Below are 27,191 nucleotides of genomic sequence, written 5' to 3'. Positions count from 1 at the left end.
AAAACAGACAAAAAACATTGTAACATAAAACGTCTGTCATATGAAGAAAAATAATATTTTTCCGAAAGGCTCATACATCTTGTACTTTAAAATCTTTTAAAACTTAAAGTTTTTTTTAAGATATTAAGTATTAACCAAGATTGTCATACTCACAAATTCATGTGTCACATGCTTTTCCTAATATATTAAACTGTGATCCTATTATCCACTTAACATATACAATATCTGATAATTTCTACTATCAATATTTTTAAAACTTAACTGCCGAGCTGTGGGTCACAATTTTATCATAGACAGAAGTGAACAAAAGTCAAGAGTTTGTCTCAATCACTACCAGAGATGGGTCACACAACTCTACTGTGTGGCCGTGACTACTGGTTTCAGTTCCTCTGTGCACAAGAAGTTTCCTTTATAACTGTAAACTAAGCACAGTAATTCGACTTGGAATTTTAGGATTGGTGTGTACTTACTTTTCCTGTATAGAAACAAATCTAGAAAAACAATTTTTAGTTTGGTATTGAGAGTGTTTATAAATGACACTTCTTCTGTGCTGACCTTCCTTTGCTAGGGAGCACATCCTAGGCAAGCATTAATCATAGATGCATGTAGAATTAACCTGCCAGTGTTCGAAGAGTTTTGATTATAGGATCCAGTGCCTGAAACTCCCAAAGCTGCTTTTCACTCCTATGCTAAAATATGCCTACCTTCCAGACCTGTTCTCTGGGATCAGGAACTTGCCTGCCTTATTTGGGCAGCCTTTCAGCTAGTTTCAGCAGATGTGGAATGTTCTGGAAGATGGGGCAAAGAAACTTCGCTTCTGAAAATAATAGAAAAACGGAGTGTGGTTGGGAGTAGGGGTGGCGAGTTTGGTAGAGGCAGACCCTCACTTTTTAGCGACAAAGCTGTCTTGTCAGAGGATAGCAGACAAAACTGCAGAGCCGTCCTGTAGAGACTAGTCCTCCTCTAACAGGGATTTTCTCGGAAGGTGCCAAATCTGTGTTTGGTGTCACTGCAGAGACATCTACCCTTGAGCATTTGGGCAATATATCAAAAAAAAAAAAGAGCTTCATATTTTCCAATTTTTAAATATTTAAGATTTTACTATTTTAAAATGTGACAATTAAAAAAAACAAACTAACTGAAGTGGTTAAGGCCTTTTATTAAAGAGCCAGCAAAAGAAAAATGGCTGGTGGCCACAGTACTGGAGTGACAATGAACCCTAATACCAAAGGCCAAGAAAATAGCTACAGCTGCTGGAAGACAACCCCATTGTCTCTGCAGAAGCAATGCCTCCAACCCAGGGACATGTTTACCAATACCTGGGCTTACTACCTGAAAGTATAGGTGATCGCTGTTAAAACAGTTACTGAAGAACAATCTGTTCCCTTACATGAGAAGCAGCACAGGTCAAGCTGAAAAGGTACCTTGGTTGGTTTTGATATGTGACTGAGTATATATATACTACTACAAGCATTGGTTCTTAGGATTCTTAGTGAATGCATTTCAGATTTGTCTCTGACAAATCAAACAACAGCTTTTAGCCTAGAAAGAAATGTTATAACATGATTCTGCTAGGAGAAGGGGGGAGGGGGGTAGGTCTTCAAATGTCACTATCTTTCAGAGAAGCAAAGAAGTTTACAGATTATTTTCATAAACAGAAGAAACTGGCTTTCCCACAAAATTGAGGAGCAAGAACTCACATTTAACAAGAGAAATGTGCGTAGTATGTTCAAGGTAGTGTTCCATGGAAAGCCCACAAAATGTGATGTAACATAGTCAGCTACACGTTGAGTACCACCTAGTAATAATCATAGGCTAGCTTTCCCGCTTGCTTCCTGACACGCACTACACATTTCGAGAAGAAGCATATGGCAGATTCGCAGGCCATGCTCCCTGTGAAAGCATCCACAACAGATGCAGAACACAGAAGATTTAAAGTCTCCACAAGCACCAACTTACTTCCATCTGGAAGACGCGCCAGGACAATCCCACTGCCTCCCCTGGCTGTCACCAGGAATCCAGCTTTAATCACAGACAACACTGCAAGTCCTTTTGCTTTTGCAATCACGTGGGCTGCAAACAGACAAAATAACAATGACTGAGGGGGCCGCTTGCGATGAGCTTTGATAATAGAGCTATATAGCTGAATTCATTCTTTTTTCCTTTGGTTTTTCGAGACAGGGTTTCTCTGTGGCTTTGGAGCCTGTCCTGGAACTAGCTCTTGTAGACCAGGCTGGCCTCAAACTCACAGAGATCCGCCTGTCTCTGCCCCCTGAGTGCTGGGGATTAAAGGCGTGCGCCACCACTGCCCGGTTGAATTCATTATTAATAAGAAATTTTGAATTTGACAACAAAGTTAAGTGGTTCGTCGTTTTGAAAGATTTTCCTTTTAAACTCATGATCTGTTTGAACTACTACTTTATACTGAAACTCTAATTCTCTTTACAACACTAGTTTATTCCCATTTCAGAGTTCACTTAAAATGAGAGCTGTAACTGCATGTACCCACTAAAGGCACAGCATCACCGTTATCACTCTGCTTAGTTGCAAGGGGAGATCTGAGTTTGGTGAGTGACATTAGCATATGTGTGCACACAGGAGTTAAAGCCGCACCCTCTGCACCTGCTACCTGTCATTTCAGAGTGAACGCTATTGTTGATGACGGCTTTGGACAAAGCAACAGCATCATTTAGGAGAACAGGAAGCCACTTATAGAATTCATCAGAAGTACAGACCAAATTCTCTTTGGTGCCTTTTGCTTACACGCATGAAAGATATTGTTACTTGTAAATACAATTTCCCTATTTGCGAAAAAAAAAATTGTGAAGTGCTTTAAAAAGCTTAAATCATAGAAATTTACCTGAGAGGTTAGCTAGTAGTTTTGAAAGTCTGTTTGCAAATTCCCCCCAAATTGAATTTTAAAAAGCTGAATGGAGCAGAGACTCCAGGGTTTAGGCTGGCACCTCGAAGCAAAGCAAGGGAGGATTTTTCTGTTGACTGGCAATTTGTCTGCCTACCGGAAGAGTGCCTGCACAGTGCTGTCCCTCTGAGGGCTAAGTCGAGGGTGGTCTAAATGCTTGTTTCCATAGGACAGCTGTGGAGAGATGCTAAGCAATGTGGAAGACAAGCACATTTAGAAATTTACCTACCAGGAATAATCTTATCAGGTCCATTTCTGGAAGTTATTTCTGTGAATTCTCTTAATATCTTGGCAGCCTTCTTTGCTTCTGATTTCAGATTAGAAGGTATAGGATTATTCACTGAAAGATAAAAAAAATAATACTGTAGTAGGGGAAAAAAATCTAAGTTTCTGAATGTATTTCAGCTTCTTTCTTCTCTCATACGATGAAGTATTTAAAGTCAAAAGTTACCAAAGAGAAAGACTTCTAGGCCTCATTATTTGATTAGCTCATCTCTGTTTCTTTAAGTTGTGAAACCTTGCAGATGCTAACACTAAACTCTCAAACTCTCACCAGTTATGGGAATGTAGGATCCTGGGATCCTAGATGAACGCTGACTAGCCTTCTCCCCTCACTAAGTATCTTCTCCTCATAATTACATCACCTTAGTGTTAATAAAAATTGAATTTGAGGATGAACAAAAGATATACTTCACAATTGTCTTTAATAGATATAAAGCTTGATATAGTTTGGCCTTTCATGTCAGAAATTTTGGAGATGGTTGGCCGTCACAAGTAAAACACAGAAATTGAACCAGTATGTTCAGCAATAGATGCCCGCTCTTCTACAGCATTTTATATTCCCAGTGTAAATGTGTTTTTGTCATAATAGGATGCATGCAACTCTTGAACTCCACAGCATGTTGAAGAAGGTAGACTATAGTGATATTGTTTGTGTTTTAACAAATAAAGCTAGCCTGGACATCAGAGTGCAGAGGTGTGCCACTAGAGGCTAGGTGGTGGTGGCACACACCTTTAATCGTAGTACTTGGGAGTCCCACGCTTTTAATCCCAGCACTAGGAAGGTAGGGAGGTGGAGACAGGAAGGAATGTGGCTTGGCAGAGAGAGGAATATCACAAGGGAAAAGGCAAGCGTTCAGGGCAGTCTGAGGTTTCGTGGAGACAGAGGGAGTCTGGAGATGTGGTCTGAGGACAGGATCGCCCCTTGGTCTGGGCAACAGAGGTAAAAAACGCTCTAGTGACGGATGCTCTGCCCCTCTGATTTTTAGCATTAACCCCCATATCTGACTCTGGGTTTTTATTATCAATACTAATTAGAATTGGTGCTGGAGTGGACTATTCTCTTGTCTCTGGATGAGCAAACGACAAAGTCCAGGTGAGCTCACCAGCTGTGGTCCTCATCTGATTGTCTGTGGTCATCACGTATTTCAGGTGGGAAACGTTGAGGACATCCATACCACCATTTCACTTGGTGATGGAAGCACACTAAAAACAGAAGGAATGGCCAAGCAATACAGGGGAAAGACTCTCATTTAGCAAAGTATAGAGCTGTCTAATTAAACAGCATGGACGCACTTTTGGCAGCTGGTGTGTTTGAAATATGTAATTTATTTTAAAAGTGGGAACTGAACTAGAGCCATGGCAGAGTCTTGATTGTTTTCCTTGGAAGCTAACAGTTTGGTTCTTTGTGGTCCAACACAGGAGCATCAGTAAGAATAAAGTTATGGGAAACTCCATCCCCCAAACCGTCAATGGTACTTCTGGGGAGAGAGGTACATCCTCAGTTTACGAAAGCAAAATGAAATATCCTGTGTGTTGTACTTTTTCCATCTCAACAGTATGTGTGGCACTCTGCATTTTTTTTTACCTAGTTTTATTTCAGAGTATTTAAGTATTGCTTCTCAAATTTCCCTGTCTTGTTGATGAAGTTCGTACAATAGTCCTATCTCCTTTAAACACTTCTAGTTTGCCCATCTGCAGCACCAAACTGATTTCTCTCTATCAGTTTTGTCTGTATTTGAATTTCACATAAGTGAAAGTCAGAAGCGTTCAACCTTTCTTAACTACCTTATTTGATACACCATAAAATAAGTGGGAATCATATATGTTGGGCAGAGATCAGAGATTCATCTTTTTGTCTCCTGCCAGGCTGTATTCTTACATGTGAAAACATAATTTAGTCCTCCATATTTTCTGAAACAGTTATGTTGTTTCCAGCTTGGGGCTAATCCAAACTAAACTGATTATATATATATATATATATATATATATATATATATATATATATATATATATATTCCCATGATGGTCTGTTGTGCAGAAATGTTTTATTGCTTTTGGGGGCCAATTACATTCAAATTACCAAACCACGATCAGTGTGTGAGGGCCAATGTGGGATTAAAGCTGAACCAGTGCTTCTTTTACAAAGTGTGTTTGGACATCGAAGTTAAGAATTGAAATGGTATCTTGGTGGATTTCCCCTTTGATGAGTATGTAGTGTCCTTTCCCATCTCTTTTGATTAGGTTTGAAGTCCATTTTATCAGATACTAAAATGCCTTTATTAGCTCGCTTCCCAGGTTCATTTGCTTGGAATAACTTTTCCCTCCTTTTACCCTGAGGTGATGTCTATCCTTGTTAAGATGTGCTTCTTGGATGCAGAAGAAAAATGGATCCTGATTTACTGCCCATTTTGTTAGTCTGAGTCTTCTTATAGGGAATTAAGAGCGATGATGTTGAGAGATTTCAAAGATCAGATTATTGATTCCTGTTTATTTACTTATTTATTTGTGTGTGTGCATACTTCCATTTTTTGATTTTACTGCTCTGAGATTTTTTATTTCCTGTGTTTTCTTGGGTATAGTTAACCTATTTAGGTTTGAGTTTTCCTTCTAGCATTTTATATAGGGCTAGATTTGTAGATAAATATTGCTTAAGTTTGGCTTCATCATGGAATATATTTTCTCCAAAGTTTTCTGGTTATAGTAGTCTGGGCTGACATCTATGGTCTCTTAGAGTCTGCAGGACACCTGTCCAGGCCCTTCTGGCTTTTAAGAGTTTCCATTGAGAAGTCAAGTGTAATTCTAATAGATCTGCCTTTATATTACTTAGTCTTTTTTTTCAGCTTTTAATATTCTTTCTTCATTCTGTACATTTAGTGTTTTGATTTTTATGTGCTGAGGGGGCTTTCTTTTCTGGTCCAGGCTATATGGTGCTCTGTATGCTTCTTGTATCTTTACAGGCATCTCCTTCTTTAGGTTAGGAATATTTTCTTCTATGATTTTGTTGAGAATATTTTCTGAGTTTTTGAGCTGGGTCTCTTCTCCTTCTTGTATTCCTGTTAATTCTTTCATAATGTCCCAGATTTTCTGAATGTTTTGTTTCCAGAATTTTTTAGATTTAACATTTCCAACGTATCCATTTTTTTCTATCGTGTCTTCAGTGCCTGAGATTCTCTCTTCCATCTCTTGGATTATGTTGGTGAAATCTGCTTCTGTGGTTCCTGCTTGCGTTTCTAAATTTTTCATTTTCAGATTCCCCTCAGTTTTAGGTTTTCTTTATTGATTCTAGTTTCACTTTCAGATGTAACTGGAGGTTCTGGAAGTTTCTCTCCTGCCTGCAAATTCCTGAAGAGCCACTCTGAGGCTTAATTACAATTTGTTTGGCCTATTAGCTCAGACTTATTATTAAGTAGCTCTTACAACTTAAATTAACCCATTTCTATTATTTCATATTTTTCCACAAGGCTTGTGGCTTCTCCAGGGGGCTGCTCCAGAGTGCTGCTGGTATTTTCCCATTCCACCTTGTTCCTCCTTCTATCTCTGCTTGGATTTCCTGCCTGGCTCTATTCTGCCTGGCTATTGGTCAAATCAGCTTCTATATTAACCAGTGGTGACAAAACATATTCATAACATACAGAGGGGCATCCCACATCATCCAGGCCTTGAACAGTTTTATTCATCTCCTTCTACTGTTTGTTTTCATAAATTTTGTTAAGGGATTTATTCATTTCATCTTTAAGGCTCTCTATCATATTCATAAAGGTTGCGCCTCAGCTATGTTGGAATATTCAGGGCCTGCTGTGGCAGGGTTGCTAATCTCTAGTGGAGGCATATTCTTTGGCCATTATTGTGTTTTTACAGGGGCAAATAAAGCATCTGGGATTGGGAAGACTATAATTCAAGGTGCTGATATCTGTCCTCTTCTTTGTTGGGTGGGGGCTTTGCTCCTTGGTTTTTGTTTCCTCTCTGTTTCTTAGCAGAGAGTATACTGGCAGTGTTGCCTGCTATGAAATTTTCTAGGGTACTAATAGGTGTGGCCACTGGAATTCTAGATAAACTGTGTTTCTGAGTATTGATGGAGGAGTGTTATGTGTTACTTTCATTGGTTAATAAAGAAACTGCCTTGGTCCTTTAATAGGACAGAAAATTAGGTAGGTGGAGTAGACAGAACAGAATTGTGGGAGAAAGAAGGCAGACACTTCAGGCAGTCACCATAGTCAGTCACCATGCCTCTCCTCTCCCAGATAGACGCAGGTTAAGATCTCTCCTGGTAAGCGACCACCTCGTGGTGCTACACAGATTACTAAATATTGGTTAAAGCAAGATGTGAGAATTTGCCAATAAGAGGCTGAAACTAATGGGCCAGGCAGTGTTTAAATGAATACAGTTTCTGTGTAATTATTTCAGGTGTAAAGCTAGCCGGGTGGCGGGATGCAGCCCTGCTGCTCCATCTACAGAGTATTGGGAGCTGACACTTAGGAATGGGGATGGACTGGGTGAGTAGCTGAGGGGGTCAACAGGAAGGCAGAAAGCAGGGTGTTCCACCAGGATCTGTTTAGTCATCTGGGAATGGGGGCAGAGTGAGGAGAAGCGATAGCAGAAGGTCTGGTACAGGGCTGAGGATGAGACTGGGGATTGGCTTTAAAGGGAGCGGTGAAGATCTGTTGTTAGCCGACTTGCTTCCCTGGTCATAGTGGCTTGCAGGTTCCCAGAGAAGGACTTTTGAGGTTGGGGGCTGGGACAAGGGGAGGTTGCAGGGGAAGATCTGTGTGAGCCACTGGAGATGGGGACAGTGGGGAAGGGAGGCTGCAGCAGGGATTTTGCTACAGAGTTGAGGACAAGACTGAGAGATTGTATTTGGAGGAGCAGAGGGAAAGGAGAAGATTCGCAGTTAGCCTACCTGGTACCCTGGTCAGAGTGCTTATTTCTATTTGTTATGGTTCTGTTAAAAAAGCATATTGCCCATTTAAAAATGGGCATTGTCTTGTTTTTGTAAATTATCCTTACATATAGTGAATAACACCCAAATATAAATATGTATTTGTGTATATAAACACATACATACCTCGAATATTTATGAAAATGATTCATCTGACCATTTTCTCAGTGGCATCCTCTTAAACCACGGGGCATCATTTCCTATAATAACTCAAAATTTCCTCCTCTATTTTTGTGTCTCCAATTCCAGATCTATTTGTTTATCTGATTTTTTTTCCCCCAAATGTGTCACCGAGGGTTTGGTCCTTTTCTCTCAGCCCGTACCATCCCTCGTCTCTTCCTGCATTTTGGCTGATATTCCTTCAAGTTCACAGTGTTATTTTTCTTTCGGATATGCCCTTTAAGCAACAGTGAAGTCTTTCCTCAAAATGCTATGCCTCCAGCTTCAACTATTCTGCTTGCTTCTCTCCTCTCCATGTCTTTCCTGGTGACACTCATGCCATCTTTTGAGTCCTTGAGCACATTTGACGTCCCTGTCTGTCCCTACATTATCACTGTCATTTCGTCGGTCTCAGTCATCTCTAGTCCACCCTGACTGCTTCTCCAGGTTCCAGGTCACATCTTCCTGTTCGGTCACTTCTAGTAGTTTGATGAGTGCTAGACACCTCGACAGTAGCAATTTATGAACGGAAGTTTATGTTGTGCTCTAAGTCCCTCCGTGTTGGGTGGCTCGGTAGCTTCAGGCTCTGCCATGTCCTGGCTGACTTCCTTCTGAAACAGTGTTTGATTCCATTTTGAATGCATGAGCCAGGACAACACTTCAGTAACACATCTGAGCATGTAGATACCACTAACTCCCCAGAACCAACAACAAGGCAGACTGATAAACTATCCATGCAAAGTAAAAAGTACCGTCTATGAGCTGACTGGCGTAGATTGGGAACACGCGGATGAAACAGATAAAGCAGCTCAGAGAAAGCAGCTTCCTGACTTTAAGAATGCATCAGACCAATAAAGGAGTCAACACCCTCATCTGGATAACATAAAAGCTGAGGCATCTAATACCAGTAATGCCCATTGTCCTGTCTGTCTGGGTGTGGGTGTGGGTGCAGGTGAGTTCACGCCGAGTCGCTGAAACTCAGAGATACCTTGAGAATGAATTTAGTCTTTGGTGGCCACAGGGGTCTGCAGTCTCAGTGGGCTGAAGACAAGACCACTCCCCTAAGTTGGGTACCCCCAAAGGCTATTGTTGAATGAATTCCCACAACAACCCACGATATAGCAGAATCCATCTGCTTATCATCTGACCATTTGATGAACACACACAGGAAAGACGGGTGAAAATCTCCTGTTCCCAGAGATCCAGCTTAGCACATTCACTTCTATGGGAGTTCCAATCAAGCCTCCTTGCCGTCAGTCCCCAACTTAAACAGAACTGCAGCTTGGAGACAAGCCTTGGACTGGCCTCAGCCTTGAACCTGCTAAGCTTTGCATATCTCTAGCTGCTCTTCAAATACATTGGTTAACACGCTAGTTAGTTTTAACTTTCAACACGACACAACCTGGAATCACTTAGGAAGACAGAGTTAAAGAGGAATTATCTAGATCAGGGCATGTCTGAGGGGAACTGTCTTAACTAAGCTATTATGGGTGGCACTATTCCCCAGGCGGGGGTTCCTGAACAGTAAGAGAGGAGAAAGCGATGGGAAAATAAGTCAGAAAGATTCCATGCATTTGTTTTGCTCTGCTCTTGACTACAGATACGATGTGGCCAACTGCTTCAACCACTGTGACTTCTCTGCTACAACAGATTGCAACATGGAATTATGAACTGAAAAGAGACCTTTTCTCCCCTCTCTTCCATCAGAGTGGGTTGCTTTAGGATATATCTGGCTCCAGGGGAGGGCTTCAGCAAGTCAGCTGAATTACAAAAGTACCAGGGATTCTGTGAGCATATTGCCTGATCAGTTACAGGCAGTAAATTCCTGTCCGAAAGAACACGTGTGAACTGAAAGTTTGGATGGAGATCCTAGTTCCTGTACTCAGCTTTAAATCTTGAGCCTCTCACGTTTCCGTTTTGCTGTAATGGCAACAGAACATGGATATGGACATCCTATCAATGGTTCTGCTGAGTGACCGCAATATCTCCTCAATTTCACATCGCAATCGGGATCTGAATACCCAGAAAAGCCGCTCAATTCCAAAGCCAAGCAAACTATAAGGTTTTCGTTTCTGAAGAGAGAAGAGAAAAGTGAATACAGAATTTTAAGCCAAGAAAGTAAATTTATTTCAGAAGCAACTAAAATATTTGAATATTTCTAAATTTTCAAATGTCAAACTATTGATATATTAAGGAGAGTTTTTAAAAGTTGGGAAGAAAATTTTGCTTTGCTAACCTTATAGCTTCAGTGAACTTGAGATCTGGAAATCATTTTACATACTGACAATTTATTAATAACTCAGGCTAGGGGCCAAAAAAATGTCATTCACATCTTACTCTGAATAAATTTCCACTGGAGTAACAAAGCTGATCACTACTTCTAAACTAGAACCAGGATCAAAACCAAAAACCCGGAGATCAAAGGCCCACTCCTTCTTTTCCTATTAGAGTATGAGATCATAAAATAATAGCACCAACAACCAACTCTCAAAAAACATCAACGCTTTCAAACAAATAATAACAAACATCAACAGAATATAAAAACAGTCCATATAGGAAAAGGATATCTAGAGTGGCTTTCTAAATTTTCATTCTGTATTAATCCATGTCTTAAAATTTTAATTTGCAAGGTTAATTTGCTAAGTTGATAAAAAAATCAGATAAGAAATCAAAGGAATAAGAGCACAACTAGGTTCATATAGTATTTAGAAGAGTTGATAAAACCGTTGTAAAAACAAGTCAAATATCTCAAGAGACTCTGAAGGGCTGCCTTTCTTGCGGAGCACAGCTTTAAAACGCTGATGTCGACACCTTCCACCTTTGTTTCTAGATCAACGTGAGGCTTGAGTTTTAACTGCCTATTTTGTCTTAAGGACACCAAGTTTGTCAAATCAGTAACTCAGAACCTATGTTCCTGGTCAGACCATGATCCTCCTTCAGTAAATTTTACAATCAAATTATCCATGTGAGCTCCTCTGCTTTTCCCTCTCTCGCACCTGGCTGTGAATGGGGATAGAGCTGGGAGCAATGGACAGAGAATCTTTGCCTTCTATCTGCTGCTCAGAGAAATTCAGGGAGTTGTTGACTTAGGACAGGATCATAGATACATGCTTGTCTGTCATTTGTAAAAAAAATGAAAAAAAATAATTTTAGACTTTAAACGGTAAAGAATCCTGTGATTTCACACCACCATTTGCAAATCAGTGAGCAGACCAGAACCTGTGGCTCTTAATACAGTATGCAAATTTTACCTTTAACTATCAGCTTTTTATTTTGAAACACTAAATACTTATTTTTAATAGGGATAAATATCCTGAGAATAAAAATAAAAAGAATAAATGTACCGAAAAAATTTTAAACTTTTTGTAAAGTCAAAAAAGTCGAAGAGTAGTATTGACTCATTTTACAGAAACTGACCCAATAACAAGTTCTCCTTAATTAAGATGCCATAGACATGATGGAAGTTACTACTTACTCGACTTGAACCTCCAACATAGCAATTTCCAAACCACCAGATGCTACTATGGTATTTCAATAACAGGCCGCAGAGTGGACTAAAACAGCCCCTTAAAACCGGCCCTCTTCGTCTCTAAACTTTGTGTGCAGCCTTACTGACTCAGTAATCCAAACATTTCCTCATAGCTCCTGGAAGTACCTGAGCCACAGAACCTGTTCTCTTGATAAACACAGAGCAGGGCAGGGCATTCCTGCGGATGAGGGTGGTTTCTCAAGTTTTTCTTCCCTGCTCTGCTTTAGCGGGGCAGTGGTAGCATTTATTGAAGTGAAGATGGCACATTTCACAGTTGAGATAACTGCTCAGAGCTCTAAAAAGGAACATACAGGCACAACACTCAAAGGCGCAGCACCCGGGGCGCTCTCCACCCCACTCCACTTATCAGGGCATGGCAGAACCAGTGGCCCTGTGGGAAAGACCTGACACCTCTTCTTCTGGAAGCCCCAACCCCGTGTGAGACCTTTGCCTAAGGGAATATCCCTTCCCAGAGACCCCGTTTTCACAAAAGCCCTACACAAATCTCGGCTCTGCATCAAAGGTGCAGGGCTTCCCATCCGTGTCACGTACACAGGATGCCGTTTCTCAAAACAATTTGAAACCCGAAGGTGGTAAAATATCAGCTACCAGAGAAATAACAAAATGAAAATCAGTCTTCAAAACTGGAAATGCAGGAGGCGTTGTTCGGTAAAGGGGCTGACAACGACTGCGGTTCATTCACAGTCAACCCAAACCTACACGACCGAGAGTGTAGGAACAAATCTTGAGTTCTGAGGATTTGCCAAAGGATCCGTGGAGTGTGAACTTGGTGCGTGCGCACAGACAACCCAGGGACTTGTCTGCTTGCTTCATTGCCTTTCACAAAGCCCTTTGCAAGAGGAAGAGTGACCACAGTACCGATTTGCCCCAGCCGCTCAGACCCGTACTCACTGATGCCCGCCGCTCCGCACGACGCCGGAGCTCCTCACAGCAGCCCAGGAAGAGGAAGGGTTCTCCTTGGCCAGCCTTCCCCGCAGGACCCGCCCAACGGGCACGCACCTGACCCAGGTGAGGGAATAGGTGTACGCCCTGCTGCTGCCAATGCGTTCCCAGTCCTAGAACCTTGCTCAGAACGGAGCCCAATCGCGTCCACCTGCCTCATTCCTCTGGCACCTTCTAAACCACCCGCTCTTTTTAATCGGGTAAACCCATTGCTTTGTGCAGCGGCGCCGCCTCGGGTCGGTGGTCCAACGAGGGAGGGGGGGGTCTTTTGCCCGGAAGGGCGGTACCTCCGAGCAGAGGAGCGCCGCCCAGGGAGGGTCCGCAAGCCACTCTTCTAGAGCTCATTGGTCGCCCTGGCACGTCCTAATCCTCCCTGCACAACATCGTGCCATTGACCTTCTCTGCGTTCACTCCGCCCTCTGTCCCTAGGCGTGGGACCACAACCCAGCCCAGATACAACGCAAGACCCTGGGGCCAGCCCCGCCCATCAACCCCGCCCACAGAACACGCCCACAAAGCCACGCCCACCCCCCCTAGTCCTGCCCCCGGAGGCGCGCAGACGTCGGGCGCGGACTGCGCAGGTTTGCCAGCAGAAGCCTCGTGGTGCGCATGCGCCACGTCCTTACGCCGTCTCTGGGCGCCAGGGTCTGCACGGGAAGATGGCAGAGGTTGGGTCCAAGTCGGTGTTGTTCGTGTGTCTCGGTAAGGGCGCGCCGACTTGACAGTTTTCTTCTTTGGGACCCTGAGGTGCTGCCTGGTGTCAAGTTCTGAACGATCACTCTGGGTGGAGGGAAGCAGAGGCCGGAGGCCGTGGCTGGGCCCGTGCCTAAGAGCACATTCATTTGCCTGATTTTTTTCCGTATCCATCCCCCACCTTCCAGTGCTCCTCTGAACCTCAGATCGATGCAGTTTTGCCCGATATTATGCCCCTGCTCTCCTTCCTGCCCTTTCCAAGTCCATGTTACCCTCCCAAATGCCCTTCCTCCACAAACCTTGGTCCTGATCCTGTCTCTTCCAACCCTCTCACTTGGCTCCTCCTCCCTGAAGTCTGTCTCCGGGTCCCTTGCTCTCTACGTTACTTTTCTTATCTCGGTGATAAAGTATCTAACAAAGACAATTTAAGGGAGACCAGGTCTGTTTTGCCTCGGTTTGAACTTGCGGTGAGGCAAAGCAGTGTGGTCGCCAGGTGGGCAGAGCCTGAGTTAGAGACTACTCCACGTGGGCTGGCCGAGGAGGGGGAAAGGAGGGCGAACTGTAGCCCCGAGAGCATGCACCCAGTGATGTACTTTCTTCTGCTGGGCCCCACGTTACTTTCCATCGCTCCCCTGTAGTTCCATCATACCGTGGTTATGACCTACTGAGAGTTGTGTTCTCTTCTCAGTCAAGGTATCTGTGAAGATCGGTAAAGATAAATCGTCATCCCTGCCCTTCCCTCACGCTCTTGTCACCTAACTTCTCCAAACCCTCCTGCTCCTGGTGCCTTCATATCTCTAGTGTGACTCTCTAGGCTGGCCCCTGCTATGTTGATGGCCGGAGTTTTTTGGTTCCCCTTCATTGAAGGTGAGCCTAGACTGCAGGAAGAAGATTCTGACAGGAGTGTCCCAAGCAGGTTTGCTTGGTGTCATCTTTGGGTCGCAGTTGCTTTGCTTCTCAGCCGGTGGTCTGTCCTTTAGGTCTCTCAGAAACTTTGGTGCCCAATCCCTGGAGCAATCACTTCTGCTACATGAAAAATAAAGTGGTTTTTTTTTTTTTATAATCTTTCAAATACCTTCCAACTCAGAATTTTCATTCTCAGAATTTCCACGCTGATTTTTCTTTACATAATATATGATTAATTCTTTTTTCAGAGTTCTTACCTCATGGCCTCCACCCTGAGGGGAAAGGCCTACATTGTCAACAGTCCAGTTGTTGAGGTCTTTGGCCCTTTGCTTTTCCTACAGAGTAGCATGCCTCGTCTTTAAGATAGAAGTAGGCCAAGACTTTTCCTGTCTACCTCTGTCTTTGTCACCCACCAGTGGGGACTACCTTTACGAAACTGTTGCTGACCTGCTCTGATCTGAAGGTGGTTCCTGTGCCTCCGTGGTGTGGTTTTGCTTGGAAAGCCTCATGTTTTATAAAGTCAAAATCAAATACTGTCTTTTCTTCCCTAGACCACTAGTCACTTCCTTTTACCTCCTGTAGAGATATTTTATCCTACATATTTCATTTTTATTTGACAGCCTGTAGAGTTCCTAGCAGAAGTTATCTTTCTTGTGAATAATAGCTTATTCTTCCATTTTTAGTACAGTGTAGTGTGTGGTATTTGCAAGGTATCTGTACTAGGTAATTTCTTTGAACAGGAAAAAGTACAGTATGGCACTATTGTTAATATTGGGCATTAAAGTTTTTATTGAAGGCTGGTTTCTTTCAGTATCTATTAGTGTTCCATTGTTCTGTTTCTGTTTATTATAGTTGACCATCTTGTCATATTGCACACACATGAGTTTTAAAAAGAAGTACATGCTTGCCCATGTTTGTCTTCAGTATAGTTCAATGTTTTGTTTCTGCCACTGGGGATGTATCCAGTGGTGCACACTGCAGGTAAAACCTCAGCCTCCTTTCTGAAGCCTGTATTTTGCCAACTGTGATCATCAAGGCCTTTGTTCAGTTGGTGGGAAGTGTTCAGTAAATGCAGAAACAGAGTGGGGACAGGGTGTAGTTTGTCATCAGGACTCACCTGACAGTGGCCAGTGAGCAGAGACCTGAAGGTGGCCAGGAGGCCTGTCTGTTCTGGCCCATTAGGCAGATCATGTGGTTTTCAGGTGAGAGCTGCAGCCAGAGGAATCATGGTACCTGGGTTTGGAGGCCAGGCGGCCTTTCTCAGCCAAGATCTCTTTGCCCGCGGGGACCAAACTTACATCCTTCTAAATACACGGAGAGAAATGAGGTCTTTAGGTCAGGTGTCTGCATACTCTGTAAGGAGCCAGAGTGGATCCTTAAGCTTTCTGTGGTGAACATCGTATAGCTGTAGATGGCCCATATCTAACCAAGCAATCAAGCTTGGTTATGTTCAGTAGATCTTGTTCATGGATGCTAGCCCTGGGACTTGATCCAATTTTCACAAATCACAAGATTTTCTGCATTTGTATTTTTTTAATGATTTAAAGCTAAAAATTTTGTTAACCATGTGGACTATATGTGAATACAGTAGGCCATGAACTGTCATTTCTGGGCCCCTATTTGGAGTGCAGATTATGGGAGACTATGAGGTTTTGCAGAGTGAGATAAGCCATGGGAGGCTCAGAACAGACTTGGGGAGGGGCATACTTTATTCATCTGCATTGTGGAGATAAGACTGCAGGAGATCCTGGGTGAAGCAGGGATGCCCTTAGTCAGATGTCTGCTAGTCAGGTGGGCGTTGTTAGTCCAGGAAAATTTGAGGTTGGTCCAAACGCATTGTACCCAGAGCCCATAACTAGCGCAGCAAAAACTGCTGTGTTTGAGATGCAAACGTTTCATTCCTTCAGAACCTTTCTTTGGGCTCCTTGAAGACAAGGTGGCCATGTACAGAAGCTTCAGGAGTTTGTCAGGGCTGGGGCTACTGGTTAGGAAGAGCTTGTTTTATCAAGATTATGCTAGGAGCTCTTGCTCTCTTAAGCTGGTCAAAACTGGACAAAAACACAGGGCTCAGCTTCAGCCACTGTGGTTGGAAGAGACCTAAGGAAATGCTTAAGTTCCAGAACTTATAAAAGGTAAACTCTGAGACTTTGTGTTTTTCTTATACCCAGCGTACTGGCTTTTAGTGTATATATGTATATTTTTGTTTATTCATTTTTGATGGAATCTTGTATGTGCTAGGCAACATCTCAACTGTGTATCTTTTAATAGCATTAATTTTAATAACACAAATTGGGAAGCTACAGGCAAGTTATTAGCATTGGGAGTTGTGTTTATTGATCTTGTAGGGTGTATGATTTGTAGCCCCTTAGAAGGAGGATACATACTTTTCATCTATACTTACATATCTTATTTTAAGTAATAGCATCGGGGTGGAAATGAGTGAATATACTAAAATGATGAAATGGCTCAGATTTTTGCATTGTAGAAAAACAAAACTGTTACTTCGCAGTTAATGACATTTTTTATACAGAGGTAGAGACATCTTTCATTTTATCTTTACATGCTGAGATATTGCACATCAGTTCTAAAGTTTCAAAATAATGACAGTTGTCCATCACTGTTAGCTATAAAAAGTATATTTCATTTGTATTTTAATAAATAAAGTTTGCCTGAAGAACAGAGAGTAAAATAGCCACATTGATCAGCCATACAGACCAGGCAGTGGTAACACACACCTTTAATCCCAGTAGTCACGCTAGTTTCCATAGTAGCTGGGTGGTTGTGGTACTCGCCTTTAATTCCAGCACTAGAGAGGAATAGAAGAGGGGTTCTGAGGATTCCTAGGGGCAGGATTGCCATTTTTGGACTGAGGTAGAGGTAAGAGGCAGTGACTGGCTGCCTTGCTTTTCTGGTCTTCAGCATCTGTCTCTGGGTTTGTATGAATTGTGTCACACCTGGATATGTGGTGATGTGCATAAAACCTTTTGGTGCGGAAACAGTACTGAGGGAGATCTTTATGAGAAAAATCAGGGCTAGGGAGATCTTAGCTGGAGGGACCTGGGTTTCATTCCAAAAACCTGTGTTTAAATAAAAGAAAAACAAAGCAAAAAACTGTACATGGTACTTTTATATGTACTGTCATAACCCCATACTGGATAGGCAGAGCCTGTTGGGTCTCTGAGCCTCTTGGCCAGCAAGCCTCTCATACTAAGGTTGCTCTAAACTGGTAAGAAACCCTGTCTCAGGAAGGAGGAGTGGATGGGAAGGGAGGTGGGGGAGTGGAAGGAGAGGAGGGAGGAGCAACTAAAATAAATGAGGAAAAAAAAGTTAATTAAATAAATAAAAGAAATAAACTGTGTCTCAGAAAACGAAGTGGACAACTTCTGGGGAACACCTGGCACCCCCATCATCTGTATGCACCTGCACACTTGCCCGAGCACCCGAACATATACAGAAAAAAAATGAAACAATTAGAATATAGAAAGGAAAGTCTTCCCAAACAGGACTATGGAGAAAGAGTGAGATACAGACAAACCTCACTGGGCTCTTGTGGGTCCCCCTGCGTGTGTCTCATCAGGAAGAGGGGCTCTGGCCAGTCACAACTATCCGTCCTTCTCAGACTTCGTCATACAGTTATACACACTAACTTTAACAGATGGGAAGCGGGTCAATTCTTTCGGACTCTGGCCCTTCAGAAGGTTTCCATGTCAAATAAAATTAATTAAGTCTGCATGTTTTCCCCTTATAAGCCAGCCTTACTAGAATGGTCTGGGCTGATGAAAGGGAGGGTGAGGGAATGTAGGAAACAGACTTGCCTTAGACTATTTCCCTTTAGCGTTTTCATGGAATCTCACTGAGTGTCTCTGCTTCCATCCCGAGCTCTTCTGAACTTCCCACCTTGCGGGAAGAAATTGTATCTTTAACAGCTCTCTATCTGCGGGCCTACCACAGTGCTACTTAGTATTATATAGCTTGATCAACTGTTCTGCCAGGGAATGCTGTACTCTTTCCCAACCTTAAATGCAGCTGCTGGGCATCCACGTTGGGAGTCGTTCTCCCATTCTGTATGCCCGGTATTGATATCTACCTTTCTGCCACAACTAACAACTTCTGTATGTCTTCTCCCTCTTTTTTAAGGTAACATTTGCCGGTCACCCATTGCAGAAGCAGTTTTCAGGAAACTGGTAACTGATGAAAATGTGTCAGCTAATGTGAGTACTATCCAGGAGCCTACGTACGGCAGCCAGGCTGGACCCTTCTGGGCGGCCAGGTGCCAGAACATCCTTTTTCTCTCCTGCAGTGGAGGATAGACAGTGCGGCTACATCCACCTATGAAGTGGGGAACCCCCCTGACTATCGTGGGCAGAACTGCATGAGAAAACATGGCATCCCCATGAATCACACTGCACGGCAGGTACCGTACTGAAACTTGACGTATGTTTTGTGTTACAGTGGGCCATTGACAGCAGCGCTGTTTCCGACTGGAACGTGGGCCGGCCCCCAGACCCAAGAGCTGTCAGCTGCCTAAGAAATCATGGCATTAGCACAGCCCATAAGGCAAGACAGGTAGAAAAGATCTTGTTTAATTTCTACTAAGTAGAATCCGTAACTTGAGAGACTGACCACCCTATGTGTTACTGGGTATATTTGGTTGGGCTGAACTAACTTGCTGCGTGTGTAGTTCTGAAAGGTCAGTGACCTTGGGTAACTTGCTAAAGTACAAATAAGTGGCAGAAAGTACAGTGAGGTAACCTTGACCCTGAGCCAGACCTGAGTTGAGGTCTTCATTCTGTTACCTTGTGCAGACTTCCCTAGAGATCCTTTCTGCTTATGTTACCAGTTTATTAGTACAGCAGTTACACTGTATGTACACACACACACATCTTTTCTGCTTTGAAGTACCTTAAAAATATAGGAGAACTCTGGTGTTGTTGTGAACAATAGTTGTCTTGAAGACTATGGAAATATCAGGTTCTTCAGTTACAGATGAAGAGCTGACGGCTGTATTTCTGTGAGTTCTTCATTTAAATCAGGTAGTGCATTGGCCCTTCTTAGTGCAGTTCTCATCAGGCAGAGAGGGAAAGATTTCCTGTCATTTGTTCACTTGAAGCACTCCAGGCTCTTGCATACTTGGCCAGTCTGCCCCGTCTAGGGAATGTGGCTGGTCAGAACCATAGGACGTGCTGCCTCTTCACACACTCAGTAGGTCACAAAAGCAAATGGAATAGTTTAAATTCATAAATTAAAATTAAAGGCAAGGCAGATGCTCCCTTGAGGGCATTTTTAATAATTAGCTATAAATAGGATTTCCATAGAATCTTTTTGTGTTTTTCTTTTCACTTCATTTTTAAGAGAAAGTTCTCAACCATTGTTTTTGATTTTTCGTTTCAAAACGTTAGTAAAGACTATTTTGTAGGTGAATATCATATTTTTTGCTTATGCTTATAGGTTCTTTACTAATTGCTGCGCTTTTTGTAAATAAATGACTATTCTAGTACAATTCTTAAAGTTTTAGTTCTCTAAACTGTCAACCTCAATTTACTAGATGGTATCTTGTTAGGATGCTAGTTCTTTTTAGCTCAGTAGTACAGTCTTGAATTGCGTGGTAAGCTGTGGAGAACTGCCCTTGTTCAAACACTGCTTTCCTTAGCTTAGCATGTCCACAGACTGAACATGACATTGAGGTTACGTGCCTGCTTCTTCCCTCTCATACAAAGGTCACCCCAAAGTTTCTTTCTGCTTTTTAACCGTATAGGAAGTGGTACATTTGCATTTTCTTTTGTCGCCTCGGGGTGTTACTCTGTACCCAGACTAGCCTCACTTCAGGGAGTCCTGATTTAGCTTCCCCAGTGCAGGGATTGCACCATATCCCTGGCACAGAGGTGGAGTCCATGCGTTTACAGTATCTTCTCCGTGCTGCTGCTGAGTGTAACAGCAGTGTATCCTGGTCAGTATTAGGCGCTTTCTTGTTCTGCCTGTCCTCCCTCTGCTGGGCCTGTGGAGCTTCTTTGTGGGACTGCGATGGGCAGCAGAACCTGCGTGCAGGGGTCTGGTGGGTTTGTACCTAATTTCTGTCCTGTTACCTCATCAGTGCACTGGGAACACTTTCTTATCTTTACAAGTTTATAAAAAATTGACAGTATCTCTAGAAAAATTGATCTGATCAATTGTTTTTGCTGTTCCTTTGGTTGGAAATTACCCATCTTCTTTCTGGCTGCTTGTTTTTCTTCTGGTCTACAGTTAAGCAGCTTTGCTGTGGAGGAGACCAAAGTATGCTTTTTTGAATTATGACTTGATTTTTTTAAATTTTGGGAAATGGCAGTCTGTTGTTTTACCCTATTTTCCTTTTTTCTAAGAGACAACTTTTATGTACATTAAACATAAAATCTTTATGTTCTTTTCTCTGGTTTCTAACCTGTTACTTTGTTTGGGTTATTAGATTCCCTGCAAACCAGTTTTCTGCTTTAAGCATTTTGCTATTTCCAAAGCCATAGAAGTATTTATGGAGTTATTGGTGTCTGTCATTTTATTAGTGGCTGTTTTAAGTTTTACTTGACCTTTTCTGGTGAAACTTAGCCTCTTACAGTTTTTGGACATCATCCTGTTACTATTATTTTATAATTTATTCTTTGATAATTTCATCTGCGCATAATGTATTTGCCCCTGTTCACTTTTCTATTTTCCTGTTATCTCCTTCTCACGTCTTTGAATTCTTCCTTCCCAACATTCCTCCCTCCTGCGTGTGTGTGTGTGTGTGCGTGTGTGTGTGTGTGTGTGTGTGTGTGTGTGTGTGTGTGTTCATCCCACTGAGTTTAATTAGTGTTGTCTTCCTGCCTGTGGTATGGAGTTATTTACTAGATAGTGGGTAACTTACCATTGACTGCACCACTTAAGAAAAATGACCTCCTCAGCTAGGGGTCTGGCCTCATGTGCTCCTCCCCAATCCTTGCCAGGGCCTTGATGGGCTCTGTGCTGTGCAGTAGCGAAAGCTGCCGTGAACTCACAATGTTGTGAACATACTGTCAGTTCCTGAGCCTGCTCTCTTTTTACCGTTTTTGGAGTATTGAGAATTGAGTACCTTAGGTACGCACGGCCTAGGACATGCCTGTATGCAAATGGTCTGCCACTGAGATGCATCCCCAGCATTGTTGAGTTTTTAGTTTGATGGTCTCACTGTGTAGCCAGGGCTGCCCTTGATCATGATCTTCCTGCTTCCCCAGTCTCAAGCAGCTGAAATCACAGGCCTGTACTGGGCCTGGCAGGTCTGTTTTCTGCTCTCTGCTGTGGGACCCTTGCAGGTGGTGCGTAAACAATCCTAATGCCTTTGACTGGTGACTTTTTTAACACTGTGTTGTCAGGATGCAGGGAGATAAGCCTCTCAGTCGGATTGGAAGCTTCTGGTAACTGGTACCCTGCTCCTTCTGCTAGGCCTGAGGTGTGGTGTGGACAGCACCCCTCTGGGGTGGGGCAGCTTGGAGCATTGAATGTTGGTCTTTTCTTTACTGAGTCCATACAACTTCTCATTGGCCTGCTGAGCTTTCTGCCCTGGTAGTGAAGGACTTGCTCAGGCCACAAGGGGCAGCCTCTGCTAGCTCTCATTTTCTGGCCCTGCTCTTCCGAGCCTGTCCCCAGTTTCTTCTCCATTTTCCCAGACTGACAACTAGGCAGTTGGGGCCCTGCTTTTCCACCGTGGCCTCTGCCCGAGTCTCCACTCTCACAGCGTCTTCTGGGCATTGACGGCACTGACATCGCCGCCCTGGTTGCTTCCTTAGTTGTGCTTTCGTATCAAACAGCAGTATTCACCGTGGTTCACAGGTCCTTTGGAAACACTCCTCAACTGCACATAACTTTACCTTGGATGGCGTAACCGAATAGAACCCAGTGCAGAAGTTGATGAGAGAGTCTGCCTGACAGCGCAGTCCCTGGACTGAAAACTAAGGTGCCTGTGGGCTAGAGCGATGTCTTCCTCAGCACCCATGCTAGGCAGATTATAGCTCTGGGGAGCAGATGCCTTCTTGTTTTTATTAGCACCTGCACACAGGTGCTTACCTTCACATAGACAGACAGACAGACACACACACACAGATACCTTCACATAGACAGACAGACAGACACACACACAGATACCTTCACATAGACAGACAGACACACACACACATACACACAAATAAACAGACAAATTGAAAGCAAATCTTAAGAAAAAAGCCCATAGTTCTGGCTTTTTAATGTTTTAAAAAATACTTATTTTTTGTTTTATGTGTTTTCTGAGTGTTTTGCCTGAAAGTTTGTGTGCCCCATTTGTGTAGTGCTTGCAGACGCTGGAGGAGGCTGTCAGAGGCACTGAAAGTTTGTGTGCCCCATTTGTGTAGTGCTTGCAGACGCTGGAGGAGGGTGTCAGAGGCACTGAAACTTGAAGGACACAGTGGTGAAACACCATGTGGTTGTTGGGAACTGGGCCTGGGCCCCTGCAATAGCAACAAGTGCTTTTCACCACCGAGCTATTTCTCTAGTCCCGGATTTGTATTTTTTAACTAAGAAAAAAAAATTTTGTTTTACTTTTAACAATAATAAAACCCCTATAAATGGGTTGTTTGCAAAAATAATTTTGTTTTACTCTTAACAATGATAAAACCCCTGTAAAAGGGGTGTTTGGATATGGGCTTGAATGCCTTGAGAGTTAAAAAGCCCTTGGGAGAGCTCTGGGTAGGGTCCATTCAGCACTTTCTGGGACCAGCAGGTAAGGTCCATGCATGGGAACTCACCTGGAGGTGATATGTCATCTGTGGCTGTGTTCCCGCCACGCTGCTGTAGTGAGTGCATGTGGAAATGCGTTACTGTGCACTCTTCATGAGATGGAGTTCTAGCTGCTCCTCTTCCTCTGCTATTTTCAACTAAATCCAAACATCTAGTGTGGCTTCACACCCTACATCATTAAGCGTTAACCATTTTTTAAAGGACAAATTAATTGCAGTAAGTTCAAAATTAATGCTAAGATTTCTCATAACTTGAAAAAATAACATTTTATATAATAGTATTTGCTTAATATCTTTGAAATTAGTTGTAGTCTTGGGGATATTAAAATAATACAGCCCTTTGTAATTATTTAAATGCTATGCTAAAAGTTAATAGAAGTGTATACTAAAAGCTAAAATTTTCATTTTTAATAGAGTAACAAGCAGGTGACCATTTTATTATTGTTTGGCTATATTATATTATTGTTTGCCCAAGTGCTTTCCAGATAGTCAAAATCTACAAGATAAATTTCTTCAACTACATTTAAAAGGACTTAAATGTCTTAAACGTTATGATGTCAGAAAAAAAGTATATCTGATGAAGTCCTAGAGGAATCCCTTCCATGTTAAGTCATGGATTCTTGTCCCTGGTGGAGCTGCTACCCTCTGAAAACCAGTTCCTCTCCCTCTTCTGAGGCCTGTATCTCCTCTTCCTGGCTTGGTGTTCAGGAGACTCTTTATTGTCCTTCATGGATGGATGCCCCACCAGAGCCTGGAACGTGTTTCCGAGGCCCGAGGCAGTCAGAGGAGTGACAGACAGCAGTGGAGGCAATTGCGGAAAGTCGCTTCCGTGTGTCCACAGAATTACATATCTTTACTGAGGGACCAGTCAACTTTATGTTCACACTTCATATTTTCTAATTATTTCAAAGAACCTTCTACAAAATTATTTTTCAATATAGATTTGGAATGGCAATGATTATATTTTAGCTTAAAAAATCCTAAATTGCTTATTTTGTTAAATTTTTAGTTGATGACTAAACATGTAATTTAGTTCATGAGTTAACATGTAATTACATGTTTTTTCCCCAATTACTGTTTTGTATGTATGTAATCACTGTGTTTTGGCTTCTTAATTGTAGATTACAAGAGAAGACTTTGCCACATTCGATTATATACTCTGTATGGATGAAAGCAATCTGAGGTAATCTTACATATATTTGGTTTTTTGAGACAGGGTTTCTCTGTGTAGCCCTGACTGTTTTGGAACTCACAGCCACCTCTGTCTCCTGCAGCCTGGGATTAAAGGTGAGCACCACCACGCCTGCCTGTCTTAAAAGGCAATTGTATGTTAAACAGTGTTTCTGTCTTCCTTCCCTTCGTGTTGTAGGCCCAGCAAGTCGTACAAAACAACTTTCTGTTGTCTTACAGTTTTTAATGTACAGGGTTGATTGTAATTTACAGAATTTTCCAGAAAGCCAAGAATATCAGAGGGTGGGGTGTGTTTGTCTCAGAGATCTGCCGTGAACCAGCATGGAGACCCTGGTTCAGGGCTAGAGGTAGAGGTGCTGCATTGATCTGCGCTGATTCTCTTAGCAGCTGTAACAGATGCAGAGTATCTTCTATCTTATTTCCTGTGAGTGCAGCGCTCTAGAGTAAATATGAGAAGACAGACTTCACTGGGTTTGTAATTTTGGTTAATTAACACTGATGGGCTAAGGTTTTAAGTAGCAATGGCTGCTCTGTAATACTGATGTGGCCTGCAGGGCCAGACCCCTCGTTAGTAAATTTTCTTTGTTACCCAGAAGAAGTTGAGGAACGCAGGGCTTAGGGTACTCCCCTACATTCACGAGACAGGTGGGTGGGTGTAGAAGGGCTTACAACCATAGCTGCTGCCCCGTGGCCGCCAAAACTATAGCTGCCGCCCCAGGCCGCCATGCCTTCCACTGAACTGTTTGTTCCAGCCACAGCTGCACCTGGCTCACTCACCTGCCTCACACTCAGCCCTACTTGCTCCTGTCTTCATTTGACCTGAACATGGTTTATACTGCATGCTGTCCCTTTGTCTTGGAATGCGGTATACATGGTTTTGTTTGTTTTGTTTTTTGAGTTCTTTCCTGGCATTTTATGTGTCTGAAATGGTACCATTTTTATTGTGTCAAAATATATTTTAAAATCAAAAGAAAAGCTAATAATTATGTGACTTAAAGATGTCCGTTTGGGACCGAGTCAGTGCCCTGGCGTCAGCCGCAGGAGCCCACAAGCCTGCAGAGTGCTCGGTTTCATTTCTCATCAGGTTGCACTGATGTATCTTGATAGGACATTTCATAAACCCGAGCAGATGTCCCTGTTTAACTTAAAACCATAGATCAGAAATCTAAGTTCATGTTTCGATTTTACAGAGATTTGAATAGAAAAAGTAATCAAGTTAAAAACTGCAAAGCTAAAATTGAGCTACTCGGGAGCTATGATCCACAGAAGCAGCTCATCATTGAAGATCCCTATTATGTAAGTACATTTCAGGCTGGGGCCACTGTTCAGATGGGCAGGATGTATTCTGTAGTATTAAATGACAGGTTTGGGTCTCCTGAGGACAGTGTTATCATAAACCATTGTTGGTTATTCTTTTTCTGTCCTTGCAGGGCCATGACTCTGACTTCGAAGTGGTGTACCAGCAATGCCTCAGGTGCTGCAAGGCTTTCCTGGAGAAGACTCACTAGGTGGTCCTGCCCTCCACCATTGAGCAGCTCACTCACCAGAGCTGTGCCCAAGGGTGGTGCCAGTCCTTAGCCCCGTGCCCCACCTGTCTCTTCAGCTGACTTTACTGTTTATCTTTAAAACATCTGTAGGTCAAAATTAGGTGTATGTTCAGAAGGGTAAAAATATTTGAGTAAGACAGTGTGAGGTATGGCTAAGTAGTCTTAGACTAATTGAACCTTTCCTCTCACCTTGTCCTAATTAGAAAATAGTGGAACAAGGAAATACGGAACAAACTAGAACCCAATAGAGTAAGAATGACCTACAAGGTCCGGGTCAGCCTCTGAGCCCAGCCAGCCTGGGTAGTCTGGTCTTACTGAAGTGTGTGCATGGCCAGCACCCAGTGGTGCCATTCGCTTGCCTTATACCTCTCTATCCTAGACTCTTGTGACAATAATTCCATCCATATTAGCCTTCCACTTAACACTGGAAGACTTAAACTCAGACACACTGAAGGCGTTTAATATTTGAGAGAGAAGAGAAACTGGATGTGATGATACAGGCCTGCACTCCCAGCAGGCCATCCTGGGTTATACAGTGGCACTGGGAGCAACAGCTGTAGAAAATTAGCAGTGTTACTCTTACTTGGTTTTTGTCCCGTGTTTTGTTGTTCCTGTTTGAGTCACTTTGTCTCTTAATGCAAAGGGGGTGTGTGCTTAAATAGTGGTCTGTCTGTAGTGCCCTTCATCAGCGTTGTAGAGTTACTGGCAAGCATAAGTCATTCTAGTGCATTGCAGGACAGTGACCTCAGATTCATGGCTGTATATCAGAAAAGAATGTGAGTTAAACTGGGAAATTAACAAATACACCTGAAATAGAGATCTGGTGTCTGCCTGCTTTTTTTTATTGACAAATGAAAAAAAGTATATTTAAAACGTTGCCTCCATGTGCCTTTTTATTTGGTCTGATGTTAAGTTTAGGTACTTATTCTCAATATTAGAAAGTAAAGTAATGGAAAATATAAGCACATTGCTGTGACACTTGGTGTTGTATGCTCAATTACGAGATTCCAAGAACTATCTTTACCTGTGGGCCTTCTGGCATTCTAACTGCGTAGGTGATAACTGTCTGTTGTAGCCTGATGTAGCTGGTTTACCTCTGGTCACCTCCAATCCTGGAGAATTTCTAGTTAGAAAAGGTGTCCCAATATTTGAAAGGGCACAGAGACCTGGATATCTGCTGGGTTATCTGCTGGGCCACACCCTACCCTCTCAAAGGAGGAAGATGAAACAGTTGACCCTCTAAGAGGACAGCAACTATCCCAACATCCTTGTCTCACACAGAGACTGTGATGTCCTCGCAGAGACAGACACT

General features: G+C 42.8%; 2 protein-coding genes across 4 annotated transcripts in view; one reads left to right on the top strand and one right to left on the bottom strand.

Annotated features, from left to right (window-relative positions):
- Positions 1-13,182, bottom strand: part of Sh3yl1 (SH3 and SYLF domain containing 1) — a 34,904-nt gene extending 21,722 nt beyond the window's left edge. The window contains exons 1-3 of one of the 2 annotated variants that reach the window (XM_038319751.2): positions 13,077-13,182; positions 3,150-3,260; positions 1,960-2,073 (exon numbers count right to left, since the gene is read on the bottom strand). In XM_038319751.2, coding sequence (XP_038175679.1) covers positions 1,960-2,073; positions 3,150-3,260; positions 13,077-13,134 — 283 coding nt within the window. In that variant the 5' untranslated portion in view covers positions 13,135-13,182. The other variant, XM_038319752.2, reaches the window with a different exon arrangement.
- Positions 13,183-13,345: 163 nt separating this feature from the next.
- Positions 13,346-26,698, top strand: Acp1 (acid phosphatase 1). 2 transcript variants are annotated; one of them, XM_038319867.2, is made up of 6 exons: positions 13,346-13,491; positions 18,526-18,599; positions 18,841-18,954; positions 24,263-24,324; positions 25,523-25,628; positions 25,763-26,698. In XM_038319867.2, the coding sequence occupies exons 1-6, from the start codon at positions 13,449-13,451 to the stop codon at positions 25,838-25,840; spliced, it is 477 nt and encodes a 158-aa protein (XP_038175795.1). In that variant the 5' UTR covers positions 13,346-13,448; the 3' UTR covers positions 25,841-26,698. The 2 variants fall into 2 exon arrangements, with proteins under 2 accessions (XP_038175795.1, XP_038175794.1); XM_038319866.2 differs by lacking the exon at positions 18,841-18,954 and adding an exon at positions 18,689-18,802.
- Positions 26,699-27,191: the final 493 nt, after the last annotated feature.

The sequence above is a fragment of the Arvicola amphibius genome, chromosome 2 (assembly GCF_903992535.2).
Source record: "Arvicola amphibius chromosome 2, mArvAmp1.2, whole genome shotgun sequence".
In the NCBI taxonomy this organism is placed as follows: Eukaryota; Metazoa; Chordata; class Mammalia; order Rodentia; family Cricetidae; genus Arvicola; species Arvicola amphibius.
The sequence above is the reverse complement of the archived record's forward strand: the minus strand, read 5'-3'. Positions and strand labels throughout refer to the sequence as shown.